Source organism: Peromyscus californicus, unplaced genomic scaffold (genome assembly GCF_007827085.1).
Source record: "Peromyscus californicus insignis strain IS unplaced genomic scaffold, ASM782708v3 Scaffold_6__1_contigs__length_162567912, whole genome shotgun sequence".
NCBI classification, from domain to species: Eukaryota; Metazoa; Chordata; class Mammalia; order Rodentia; family Cricetidae; genus Peromyscus; species Peromyscus californicus.
Genome location: NW_026294584.1, coordinates 154181338 through 154195316, shown reverse-complemented (window position 1 = coordinate 154195316; position 13979 = coordinate 154181338). Strand labels below are relative to the sequence as shown.

Genomic DNA, 13979 nt, shown 5'->3' with positions numbered 1-13979 from the left:
AAGGATTATAGGAGAAAGGGGGAATCAGGTTCATGATGGGAAAAACCACAGAGATAGATGACCCAAGCTGGTGGGAGCTCATTAGCTCAGGACTGATAGCTGGGGAGGCTGCAGGGGACCACACTAGGCCCTCTGAATGTGGGTAGAGTGTCTGTAATCCCAGCAGTCCTCATGTGAGCTTAGAGGCACAGGCAGGGAAACCTGAAAGGTCATGAGACTGCTAGTATGACATTTGCAGCAGTGAACATCTGGGAACTCTGTCTCTAACAAGGTGGAAGATTATCTTCTGACCTCCATATGCATGTTGTCATTATACATGTGTGCTTACACACTCACACACACACAAACACACACACAGAGACAGAGAAAGATTAAAAAAAATTTCCTTTCAAAATCCTTATGAATCATATGATTTGAATAATTTCAAATATAAAATCATAAATAACTATATATATACACACATATAATTACTGATTTGGATCTCTTTTTAAGAAAGTAATGTTCTGTTCACTTTGTAGATGTGAAAATAGAAACAGGGAATTAATGAGTTTACAGAAAATTCCTTCCACAATGCCAAAGTAGAGTTGTATGTACTGACTCCATCTCCAGTCCTGCTGCCTTCACACTGTTTGAGTGACAGGATGTGAATTCAGACTCTAGACTCCCACATTATCCTCTTAAATCCCATTCTCAGTGCTGAGTTCTCTATATCTCAGAACAGCATGTCTGGTTATCCAAACCACTCTGTTTTTTAGGCTAAATGAAGCATCTATCTTAGCAATGGAAATGCAGATTTTGTTCACAGCCTTCTTTCATTATTTCCCATCATGGAGATCAATGAGAGATTACCATCTTCATTTTTAGCTCTACAATCACAGTGTTTTTCTGTGTGGTAGGCACTTAATGTTTGTTTCTGAAGTAATTGAAAAAACAGTTATGTGACCACCAGAGCAGATAATTTATGTCGCCAAAACATAGTACAGAGACCACACATTGCTATTTGGAGTATTTCTGAAATGTTTCTCTCTCTGTCTCAGTCTCTCTGTGTCTCTTTTTCTCTTTCTCTCTCCTGTTTGTTTATTTGTGTGTGTGTGTGTGTGTGTGTGTGTGTGTGTGTGTGTGTGTGTGTGTACATGCTGAGATGAAGAGAAGGAAATAAAGTGGTGCTTGGGTAGCTTTTAAGTGTCCCTAACATTATTTACAATCATTTCAGAATCCAGCAGCCTTTGTATGTGGAGAATATGGTCCTTGCTGACTGCAACACAAGGTGTAACTGCTTAACTAAAACGTGGGATCCAGTGTGTGGAGACAATGGCCTAGCATACATGTCAGCCTGCCTTGCAGGCTGTGAGAAGTCTGTTGGAACAGGAATCAACACGGTAAACACCCTTGCAGTGATCTGAGCTGATGTTTTCTGTGCCACACTAATATGTGCTATGATCTAAGCCTATATCTGCTATAAAGCAAAAATTAGTCCATGCTTAAAAGAAATTAGTATATTTTATGAATAACTAAATTTCCTTTATATATTTATACCTGACCTTACAATTCCTAGATGTTATATAAAACCTTGACAGAGTCTGGGAATTATTTTGTAATTTCAAAGAAGTTGAGACCATTATTCAAATGTTTGGAGTTAAAACGCTCTGGACGGGATTTGATGCTAGCTTAGCTGTTAAGAGCACTTGCTGGTCTTTCAGAGGACCTGTTTACTTCCCAGCACCCATATGGAGCATTGACCAACTCCAGCTCCTGGCAATCTGACACCTCAGGCACCTACATGCGCCTGCTTGTATACACACAGACAGAGAAGCAGACACATAAGTAAGCATTAAAATTAAAACTTTAAAATACTCTGAACAGAATCGGCCTCTTTTGTGATAGGATCTCACGAAACCCAGGCTGACCTCAAATGAGCTATGTAGTTGAGGCAGGCAGAAAACTTATCTTTTGGTATCATGAACGTCTTATATTTATTTATTTGTTTATTGTAGTTTGTGTGTGTGTGTGTGTGTGTGTGTGTGTGTGTGTGTGTGCATGTATGCAGGTGCGTGTGCACATGGAGGTCAGAAGACAACCTCACTGTTGACTCTCAGATCCCACCCACTTTGTGCTTTTGAGACAGAACCTCATGGCCTGGAATTTGCTGATTCTGTTAGGCTGCCTGGCAAGTGATCCCCAAGGAGTCACTGTTCCCATTTTCAAAGCACCAGTGTTGCACGCACATCCTCCACACGTGCATCTTTCTCACGTGTGCTGGTATCTAAACTCAGGTCATCATGCTCGTGCAGGACTTTATAGACTGTGCCATCTCCTCATGGTAGTTTAGCAGGAAATAGTTAAGCATTTTTTTAAATTTCTACCTTTTAATCAGTACAAAATTAGTTTTGTATACTATAACAACATATAACATATAACATAATTTTTTAAAATTTTATAATTTAATTTAATTCTACATATCAGCCATGATTCCCTTGTTCTCCCCCCCTCCAGCCCCCCCACCCGCCTTCCCCCCAGTTCACCCCCAATTCCCATCTACTCCAGTGCAAAGACTCCCCTGAGGATTGAGTTCAACCTGGTAGATTCAGTCCAGGCAGGTCCAGTCCCCTCCTCCCAGACTGAGCCAAGTGTCCCTGTGTAAGCCCCAGGTTTCAAACAGCCAACTCATGCACTGAGTACAGGACCCGGTCCCACTGCCTGGATGCCTCCAGAACAGGTCAAGCTAATCAACTGTCTCACTTATCCAGAGGGCCTGATCCATTTGGGGGCTCCTCGGCTATTGGTTCATAGTTCATGTGTTTCCATTTGTTTGGCTATTTGTCCCTGTGCTTTATCCAACCTTGGTCTCAACAATTCTCGCTCATAAATAATACTTACAGAGTTGGTTGGTAATCAAAGTGAAATATAAATTTTGATTCTTATTCAGACTAAGAAACATAACAATTCAAACAAAATTTGACTTTATTGTTAAAATCAACTCTTTTTCTTGGGGACATGACTATTAGTAAGCACCTAGCTATTCCATCAGTATTCTGAAACACATTCTGTTTTAGTACTTAGTACTCGGGTCAAAACAAAACATAACAGTATTTATTGATTTTTTAAAAAATTATTTGCAGGCTAAAATGTTGGCTTAGTGAGTAAAGGCATTTGCCACCAGCCTTGCCATCAGAACTACAACCTGGAGACCTACACGGCAGAGGAATAGAACTAAGTCCATAACTTATCCCCTGACTTCTACATGTATGCCATGATACACATGTGTTCACACACAGACAGGTGTGCGCACACACACACACACACACACACACACACACACACACACACACACACACACACACAAACGTAAACACACCTGCAAGAAAAACCAAACAAACAAGAAAATAAATATAAGTATAAAATAAAATAAAGTGTGCTTTCAGGATAATTGATTTTTTTTGAAAATTTACTCCATGAATTTAGAAGAATGTACCAGTATTTTAAATCTACCCCTTTATATTTTATGATAGAATTCAAGGATACCAAAACGAAAAGGAAGGAAGTAAAGGGGGAAACTAACCTCTGTTTTACTCTTTATTTATTATTTAATGAACTTTGTGCTCCACTTGGTCCTCATTCATTCTAGATGAGTGCTCTTCCTCTGAGTCATATCATCGGCCCCAACATGCTCCATTTTGGTCTAACTGGTCCTGTAGAAAATATTGAAGGTTTATGCCCAATATTTTTCTTCTTTAAATAAGACTTTGCTTTCTTTGACAGGTGTTTCAAAACTGCAGCTGCATTGGGTCTTCAGAAAACTCATCTGCAATCCTTGGGCTGTGTAAGAAAGGCTATGACTGTACTATCATGCTGCAGTACTTTTTCACACTGGCACTAATTGGCAGTCTCATCCACTCACTAGCAGCCATTCCTGGGTATATGGTTTTTCTAAGGTAATAAGTAAATCTTTCATTTATCTTTCTCTCTTTCCTTCTCAGTAGTATGTGCATATGTGAATAAATGGTGTGTGTGTGTGTGTGTGTGTGTGTGTGTGTGTGTGTGTGTGTGTGTGTGTTGTGAGTGTGTGTGTGTGGGGGGGGGGCCTGGCTGTGTACTCCAGCATACCAGGCCCTCAAGTTCCCAAGCAATTCTGTTTTCTCCTATTTCACTATGAGAATGCTGAGATTACAGATGTATGTCCCTGAATTGAGCTTTTTAACTATTTTTTTACATATGTTCCTGGGTTCTTGGTCGTCTAGCCTTTGTGGCAAGCAACCTTACACACTGAGCACCCCACAATGCCATTTAGCTATTTTGGTCAGTTACCAAAATTTCTTTTCCCAAGAAAGGCTCTTAGAGTCAAGGTTCCCAGAACCTCAATGCTCTGAAATACCTTATCAATGTTCTTATACTGAGCATTACTCTATTTAACAGTTATTTAAAGCTTTCTGGAATTTTCCTGCCTGCCCTTTCCTATTTTCTCTCCTTATGTCTTAAGCCCACATTAAGGGACATCTTGTTTTAACAGGGAGAGAGGAGTTGTCTAGCATTCACTTCCTAGGCTCAGCTAACTAACTTGCAGAGAGTGAAATCCTCTGTGTAAAAGTGACCAGGCTCCCTTGACATCCTGAGCTCAACCTGTCTTTAACAAAAAAACATGAATGCAAAAATAGATACTACCTAACCAATAGAGATGAGTGCAATTGCAGTTACTCTCTAACAGTGAGGTACAGGAATACATGAATACAATAATAGGCACTCTCTAAACATGGGTACAGCAATGCAATATTTGATACTGAAACTTCTAAAAGAAGTGAGGAAGAGCAGAGCCACATCTCAAGGTTTTTCATAATTAGCACGTGTTCTTTCCAGACTAGCAAATTTCACACCCACTAACAATTGGAAAACAGCTGAAGTCTTCTTTTCTTGTCTCACTGGAATTTAGAAGCAAAGTCAAGTTAACTATGATGTGTGATTCATAACATTTTATCCTTATAGGATGGACCAAGCTTCTCCATCCTTCCTTCCCTTCCCTGTGCTTTTTTCTGTTACCTTGCCCACATTCCCTTTCTATCCCATCCCTTCTCCTTCTCCTCCATTCCAAGATCCCTTTGCCTTTTCTTCTTCACTTCCCTCCTATTCTTCCCTCACATCTCTCCTCTCCTCTCCCTCCCCTCCTCTACTCTCCTCTGTTCTGCTCTCCTCCCCTCCACTCCCCTCTCCTCACACCTGTCTTCTCTTCTCTTCCCTTTGCTCTTCTCTTCTCTTCTTTTCTCTTCTCTTCTCTTCTCTTCTCTTGTCTCCTCTCCTCTCTTCTCCTTTCCTCTTCTCCTCTCCTCCTTGCCCCTCGCCTCCCCTCCTCCTCTCCTCTCCTCTTCTCTCTTTTCCTTTCCTTTTCGCTCCCATCCTCTCTCTTCCCCTCCCCTTTCCTTCGCTTCCCTCCCTTGGTTCTTTCGTTCCCTTGCTTCTACCCATCATAACCTATAGTGGAATAGGATATATATTAGGATATACATATATATATATATACATATATATATATGTATTAATTTTCCATGGTAACATATACTATTCTTATATTCACACAAATGGAGATGTGGTATATGCCTTGTTCATAGGTTCAGGCACAGATAAATGCATCAAGTATTACTGGTTCTTACACGTGAGGGAGATTTGGCTGTGACATCTGTCACCCCATCATGCTCCAGGCTGATTCAACTGATGTGGCTACATGATGTCTGCTTTCTCCTTCACTACTCCAGGTACCTCTGTTCCAGATCAGCATGCTCAGTTGATAAGATTGAGTTTTCCTCATAGAGGAGGATGGTCATAGGAGAAGGGCATGTGAGCAGTTATACTCTTCTGTTAAAACTCTCATGTTTACTGAATGCCTGTTCCCACTTCCATGCCTCACACTCTTCTCAATTGCCTTACTCTCTGAAGTTGACTCTGTAGCTGGATGTGAAAAATGTGACTCATTTATGTTTTAATGTATGATTTTTAAAAACCTTTAGTGTGGTGTGTGTGCTTTAGATATGTGGAGGTCACAGGACAACTTTCAGAAGTTATATGCCTTCCTCTGTTTGGGCTTAGCAGTAGAGCTATATTGTCCTCACCACAGGATGAAAAGCTTAACCATTAGGATCATGAACTATGACGGTCATTGGAAGGATACTCAGACAGATACGGGTTTGCTTGTTGTACTTTTATTTCTGTGTATGTATTTTTCAGGAGTATCAAGTCTGAAGAGAAGTCACTAGGAATTGGATTACATGCATTTTGTACAAGAGTATTTGGTATGAACAATTTCCTAACATATCAGACCAATACTATACTAAGTACTTAGTAAACTAGTTAGTTTTCTCTGAATAAAAAGATAACAACTATCTTGTTAACCCAAATCACAACCCTCACCTTACAGGGAATAAGAGGTTTTATTCTAGGATCAAAGATGAGTCACCACAATGGGAACACAGTTTCAGGTCATCCAAATATCAGTTTTCAACATGGCGATGTTAGTGATGTTTATAGTTGGAGAACACAGGAAGTCATGAATAAGGCACTTCTCAAATACATCTGTGGGAATGTCAGCTAGGTTGGTGACAGCAAAGCAGGGAATTCTCTGCTGTAGGCTCAGGTGCTATCTGATGGCATTCTTAGGGTTTGGGTGGGTGGAGGCTAGTGACCTGTTAAATCACCACATCTCCTCAAAGGTTCCATGTGATTGTTATATATGGACATGAGGCCAGACACAAGGAAGGGCCAATGCATGAAAAAAAAGAGGAGAAAAGATAATTTGTCTCTGGATCTGCACTATCCCAACTGTCCACATCCAGGAAATTACGATAACCTTGTAGTATCTTTAACATACATGTGCTCTGTCCACATAACCCTGAACTCCAGTTTAAAGCCCTTGTGATTGGAAATGGCAATTTTTAATTAGTCTGAGAATGAGGTAACCACAGAGGTGAAAAATGTTTCCCCTTGTCTTTCCAAAGATTACCTATACTTAATTATACATTTCATCTCATAGTAGATTCAAGAATAAAACAAGAAGGAAATGATTTTGGTAGTTAAATGAACAGAAAAGTAGTACAAAGCATTAGAGAAAATACATGGGTTCATGGTTATAAAGTAAAATATACTTTATTAGCATTTTTTACATTGTTTTATTTGTTGTTATCTAAAAACTTTACATTAAATTATAATTTCTAAAAGTGGAGAGGCATTGATGCATATTTTGGTATGTTGTTTTTTGTTTAATACTGAACTGGCAGTACTTCCAAATAAAATAACACATATCTCTCTCTTCTCTCTTCCTGGCAACGGGCTGTTTTTCTTTCTCTCCTCACTGCAGCTGGCATCCCAGCACCTATTTACTTTGGCGCTTTGGTAGACAGAACCTGTTTACACTGGGGGACTCTGAAATGTGGTGAACCAGGGGCATGCAGGATGTATGATACAAATAACTTCAGGTAAAGTTAACTTTTGAGACCTCCATAGGTAGTGCATAAACTGTCCTCATTCATGTCTAACATTTTCTTGAGTGATAAGATGACATTTGGCTTCATTTTAAGAATGCACATGGATGTTATAACTTCCTTATTTATATATTTTAATATTTCCCATTATTTCTAAAGTGTTTGATACAATTAAGCATGAGTGGGTTTCCTAACCTAAGCCTTCATAATACTTTTTAAAGGGAGCAGATGTCTGTGTAGAGGCCCTGGAGCAGTAGGGGGAGAGCTGCATCTGGAGCTGAGCTAGCATGGCAGAACACTGGAGATAAACAGGACAGCAAGATCCAGAGACTAGGGACAATTTTGCCGTAGGTGGCAACAAATATCTCAGCTCCCACTACCCCATACCCATGAATAGAGAGAAGGACTCCTCCCTTCCACAGGGGTCAGTATGGCAGTCCCGGCACATTCAAGCAGCATGGATTCTGACGTTCTAGCTCCTGGGAAGGTCACAGATCTCTCATGCTTGCAGCCTGATATAGTAAGAACCCAAGTCTGTGGACGGCCTTTGCAGTTTAACAGCACGCCAGGTGCTGTTGCCAGGGGCCTCCTGGAGAAGGGGCCTGCTCCCTGAATTTGACTGACGGTCTCATCTCTGGGAACCCATAGGTGCTCCACTGCGCTTAGTGGTTGGCTGCCTCGTGGACATTACCTGGCTCAGTAGAGCGGTTGTGGTACAAACCGGCTGAGAGCTTCACAGAGGGGGAGGATATTGTCACACATACACACAACCGAAACCATTAACCTCAAGAACCAGCAGACCTCTGAGATCTAGGTGCATCCAGTTGTGTGCTTTCATGCTGCTGTTTAGACTAAAAGCAGTTACCTGCATGGTTCCCACCACTCACAGTGCTACACAGGCACCTGTCACTAACAGTATAGGAAAGAATTGTGGGTTCCCTGCTGACCTACGCACAGAGGTCATGATAGGCTGATCTTGAGCCAGGCTTAGGCTGTTACCTTGCTGTCCCTATAGGGCAGCAGGCCCCCCAAAAGCCCACAGAGAACCTTTGTTTGCTATAGACTGCACTGTGCTCCTCGTTGCTTGTAAAACCACTTCAGTCAAAAGGAATTATGGCTCTCTGAAGGTATGACCCAGTTCTGTCTGTTTCTGGGTGAGGAGGACACTGAGAAATTCTGGGAGAGAAAAGTGCTGGCTATTGCCCTGTCCCCAAGTGTGCATGGCTGGGGTGGCTGCTATCCCATTCTCAGTCTGGCGTGCTTGTAGTAAAAGAGTGGAAGGCCTCAACTACTTCTGTCAGTGTATCTGTGTTGGACAAAGCTCCAGTTGCCTTTACATCCCCAAATGGTGAACTAGAATTGTGAGCAAATTCACCCTATTTCCCTCAAACTGATTTTGTCAGGCTCTTTTATAACAGTGGCAGGAAAATTAACTAAGATATTTATTAATCTATTACCCATCCTGAAAAAAATCTGAATTGTATTTCTAGACTGTTGTATTTGGTCTTAAGCATCTCCACATATATAACATATTTATACTTTCCCACTGTAGACGTAGTGATGATCATTTTCTCTGTGCTAAAGTAGTTCAGGATTTCCTGCCTAAGGAATGGTGCTACCCACTGTGTGCTATTTCTTCTCACCTCAATTAATGTAATCAAAGTATCTCCCACAGATACGTTTATTGGCCAACATATTCCATACAGGCCTTCACTGAAACTTCCTTCCCAGGAGACTCTAGATTGTGTAAAATTGACAGCACTATCCTTCATACCAGATTTTCCTATAAACATGTTGAGAACATGAAAGAATGATTTCACAGTTATTTAGAAATATACATGTCACAATACCTATTTCCCCAAACATATTAAGTCCAGAAAACTGAAGACATATTTAATCAAATATACAAAGAACAGATGCTTATAACAGTATAAAAGTTTTTCTCAGAAATGCCTAAAGGGAAAATTATCTAATTAATTTCAGGAAACTTTTACATTCTTCATGCTTAACTTAGACAAGTTCAGCAAATCTAAAGAATTAAAAATTTAGCAAAGTAGATTACATAAATTACATGGGCAAAATAATCACCTGATGTTTTTCTTTGAACAATAAATGATCTGTAAGAATATAAAAGGTTAGCTTCCACTGAACTCATTAAGAATTATATTAACAGATCAGTTGTTTTCAATAGGAACATTTACATTGGCGTGCCTACAGTACTTAGAGGTTTGAGCTTTCTCCCAGCGTTCTTCATTCTAATACTCATGAGGAAGCGCCAACTCCCTGGGGAAATTGACTCTTCAGAAACTGAACTTGCAGAGACGAAGCTCACAGAGAAGAAAAGCGAGTGCGTGGATGTGCACAGAAGTCCTGGGGCTGAGAATGTCGGAGAACTGAAAACTAAGCTGTAATGAGTTTTCTATTGGCCTGCACAAGCCCATGACAGAGTGTGCATTTGGTTCTTTTGAATCGTAAGAAGTACTATAGGAACTCCCTTCTTATCCTTAAGGACCTCAAAAATTATTTTATTCATGTCAAAAATATTTACTGGCAGCATTTTCAGAACACCAGGGTTGCACTTAAGATTTTCCCAGGGAAGACTATGGTGATCCCACACTGAACTTTAAAGCTGCCTTCATGTTCAGACAGCATTTTGTCTTTTAACTCAATCAAAGCCCATGAGTATTTCCCACGTATCTTCAAATAGCATTAAAACTCTCCATTACTAGAACACTACTCAATTTCATTAAACTTATGCCTTAATGTTGGAGGTATTTAGAACTGAAAATATGCATCTTTGTTGTGTCACATTGAATAATTATCCTATCTACATGCAAGACATCTGCACATGTCTGTGTCTATTTAGGAGTTGTAAACTTTTTTTGAGACATGCTGCTTCCAAAATATAACTTCTCATATGTGTGACCTCTTGTTTTGAATCCCTTCTTTTATTACTCTTGTCAAACATTTAATCACTTTGTTTAGAGCACTGATACATTTAGTGAGGTTATTAAAAATCTTGTAGCAAAGATGGTTTGAACATTTTTATAGTAATTCAAAACTGGGCATGAAATCTTTCTTAAAAACCAGTATTTGAGAAAGTCAGACCTTGCAAAGGTCTTTTGTGGAGACAGAACTCTATGCCAGTAGTGAAGTGCTTGCCTAGTTTGTGGCAACCCCAATGTAAACTACTGATAATAAAACAAAATGTATTTAAAAAGTCAAGGATGGATGCAGTATTTACAGTTCAACAGACTATCTTCTCATGTGCAGGTGGCCTCTTTGGTTCAGTGTTCATTTTACTCATGGGTCCTCAGAGCACCTGGTTATTAAATTTCAAAATCATCTTAGAGTAAAATGATTTAACAGGGGCCAGCTGGATGGCTCAGTGGAAAGGGGTGTTTGCCACCAAGTCTGACAAGATAATTTTGATCCCTGGGATGAAGAAAGAAAATAATCTCTTGTAAATTGTCCTATCCCCTTTTCTGTACTTCCTCACCCTCAAACAAATAAATAAATGAAAAAAATGTAGAAAGTTGTAAAGTGTGACTATTGCTGTAACAATGGGATTAATAAAATTCAAGGTGCACTCAAAAACAAAATCAACTTGTGATGGTTTGTTTGAGAACTGTCCCTCCTAGGCTCAGGAATAAAGTCATTTGGGTTCCAGTTGATAACTCTGCTTGTGGAGAACTGGGGGTGCACCCTTAATCGAGGAAGTGAACCACCAGGCTAGGTGTCGAGAGTTAAAAGCCTCTTTTTTTCCAGTTCTCTTTGCTTTGTGCTTTGGTTGGGAATCTGAAATCTCAGCTTCCTGCCCCAGTCACCATGCCTGCTGCTGGCTGTCATGCCTCCTTGCCATGAGGGATTTCCATCCCTCTGGAATCATAAGCAAAAAACCCCTCTTTTCTTCTACATGTTGCTTTGTGGTGTTTTATCACAACAGTGAAAAGTAACTGATACATACTCATCTTATTTTGTGGTGATAAAGAATGAAATGATTTTAAGGAACAACAAGCCTGTCTGTTTTTGTAGAGCCATGGTTCACGATATAGCATGATCAAAACTATTTCTTTCTGTTCCTCATTTTTCTTCCCTTTTAATGAAAGTCCATAATATAAAAATGGCATAAATCCTTAAAGATGGGGAGGATGACGAAAGGAAAGATGAGGGGTGAAGGTCAATATGCTGTAGTTATCTATGCATAGTAAAGTGAGAGAACATCTACCTGCTAGAGCAGAATGCATGCAGCCAAAATCTTAAAAGCTCTCTCTTCAAGGGAGTCAGAATGTTCATGGGAGAGTTAAGTTGAAAGTTTCTGTTACTGGAACTAAAGCCAATCCACTTCTAAGAAGAAAAGGCTTATTTTGCTCCAGAGGTCTCTGGCTATGATCACTCAGCCCTGTGGCTTTGGACCTGTGTCTACGTAGCACATTGGGGCAGAAACTCACAGGAAGGAATTTGCTGACTTCACTTAGGCTGGAAAGCAAAAAGAGAGGGATGGAGGGGGCAAAGGGCCTAGAATCTCTTCCACGGGTTTACCATCATGGACCCAACTTCCTCCTTCTAGGCCCCACCTCTTAATGCTTCAATCACCTTTCAAGAGCACCTTGCTGAAGACTAAGATTTGAACACATTGGGAAATTGTCCAAACCCAAACAACAGAAAAGAGGAATTAGACAATCTAACTGCAGGACTTTCTGCTGTTATGTGTTGTTATGATTTCCTGAATTAGTGAGTGTGTCCTATAAAAGGAAAGTTTCATGGAGGTGGAGAGATGGCTCAGCATTTAAGAGCATGTGCTGCTCTTGCACAGGATCTGAATTTGGTTCCCACCACCCACATCAAGAGGCTCACAACCACCTGTAACCAGCTCTGGGGGATCTGATGTCTCTGATCTTTGAGGCACCTGTGCTCACATGCATATACCCATTACCTGGGAATCACACCTTATAAAGGAAATAGTTTTTCATTCTAAAAGCACAGATTCTTCCTTAACACTTCTTAGTAGGGAAAGCAGTCCAGAAAACATAAACATTGAAATGCTTGAGGATTCATGTGTCCAAGAGGCCTTGGCAGATGGGTTATTATTCTAAGCTTTATTTTCACCATGGTGTGATCATGGCACAGCAGACAGATGTGCAGGGGTGAATTGAGGGAAGAGATAGAGAAACCTGAAGCTGAATCAGTTTCCTATTTAGCATTGTTATGTGTCTAAACTTAACAGAATATATGATAGTTTGTCACTGATATAGGATTAATACCAATGTAACCACAATTGCAAGAAGTTAAAATGTCAACATCAAAAAATACAGAAGCTGGAAAAAGAAATGGAAAAGGAAGGGAGAGGCAATCATTGTGTCTTGTATGGCATAGTGTGAAACTGAACTTGATAAATTAATATTCTATGGCATACTGTTGTTAGCATGGTTTAGTTCACTACCAGAAGAACCAAAGAGATATTTGCAAGCTCACAAGTAATCATCTCTGAGCCATTGTAAGAGTAAGCAGAAAGAACAAAGGCCTGGACATTGGTCTTTCAATTTCATTTCTTTTATGTGCTTTGCTTTTTCCTCAGGACAAATAAAATATGATTAAAATATTTTTTTCATCAAGAACTATGTATATATAAATGCAAGATTAATAATAAATAGTGCTGTTTATAGAAGAGAAAGAAACTGAGTCCACCATTTACTTTTGGTGTATAAGTTTTTGGTATATAAATGATTGCAAAAAGGAAGAATAAAATTTGTCCCATTAGGGAAGACATGGTGTGTTGATTCCTAGAATGGTCAATTTGGTCAGAAAGGTATCAGTTGTTACCAGCATCTGGTAAAACACTTTCTTTTTCATGATGCATGTTTTAAGAGTCAGGAGAAAGCATTCACAATAAATACAATAACTTTGACAAGTTTGCCACACTGTGCACACTACAGCAGGTATAGAAAGTATCAGATAGATCTGGCCTAGAGGTGAGAGACTCTGTTCATACCCAGTGAGGTCTGCCCCTAGGACCCATCCCTGGGCCCCAGTCTTTCCCTGGGAACACCTGCCCAACTCAGCCCCAGTTGCTGGCCAGCAGGCAGGGCTCCTGTGGGAAGGCTCCCCCTTCACCAAGACCCCTCAGCATACCCTGCAATCTACAAGCCCTGTGCCCATTCCCATCTGCCTGAAACCCTAGCCACTTCCCGAGGCTTGGAAACCAACCCCCCAGCTCTTATCCAGCCTAGACAGCTCTCATCAGGCCTACAGAGAGAGCTCTCATTGGACAAAGAGGTGTCATTGGACCAAGAGTAACCTCAGCAGACAGGGAATCTGCCAGCCCTCATTAGACCAGAGTGGCTTTCTGAGAAGTAGAATCTGCCATCTCTCATTGGACCAAGAGAAGCTTCCAGAAAAACACGATCTGTCATCTCTGACTGGACCAAGAGCCCTGATAAGACCAAGAACGGATCCATGAGTCACAGAATCAACTAGCTTGGGTTGACCCAAGAGCAGCTCCCTGAGACACAGAATCTG

General features: G+C 40.5%; 1 protein-coding gene across 3 annotated transcripts in view; it reads left to right on the top strand.

Moving 5' to 3' along the window:
* The window catches only part of LOC128099495 (solute carrier organic anion transporter family member 1A5-like), a 40908-nt gene extending 30976 nt beyond the window's left edge, over positions 1-9932 (top strand). For 2 of the 3 annotated variants that reach the window (XM_052721443.1, XM_052721445.1), the window contains 5 exons: positions 1214-1379; positions 3760-3932; positions 6211-6275; positions 7337-7454; positions 9652-9932. In XM_052721443.1, the coding sequence (XP_052577403.1) occupies positions 1214-1379; positions 3760-3932; positions 6211-6275; positions 7337-7454; positions 9652-9871 (742 nt within the window). In that variant the 3' untranslated portion in view covers positions 9872-9932. The remainder of the gene's footprint in view (positions 1-1213; positions 1380-3759; positions 3933-6210; positions 6276-7336; positions 7455-9651) is intronic. The other variant, XM_052721444.1, reaches the window with a different exon arrangement.
* Positions 9933-13979: the final 4047 nt, after the last annotated feature.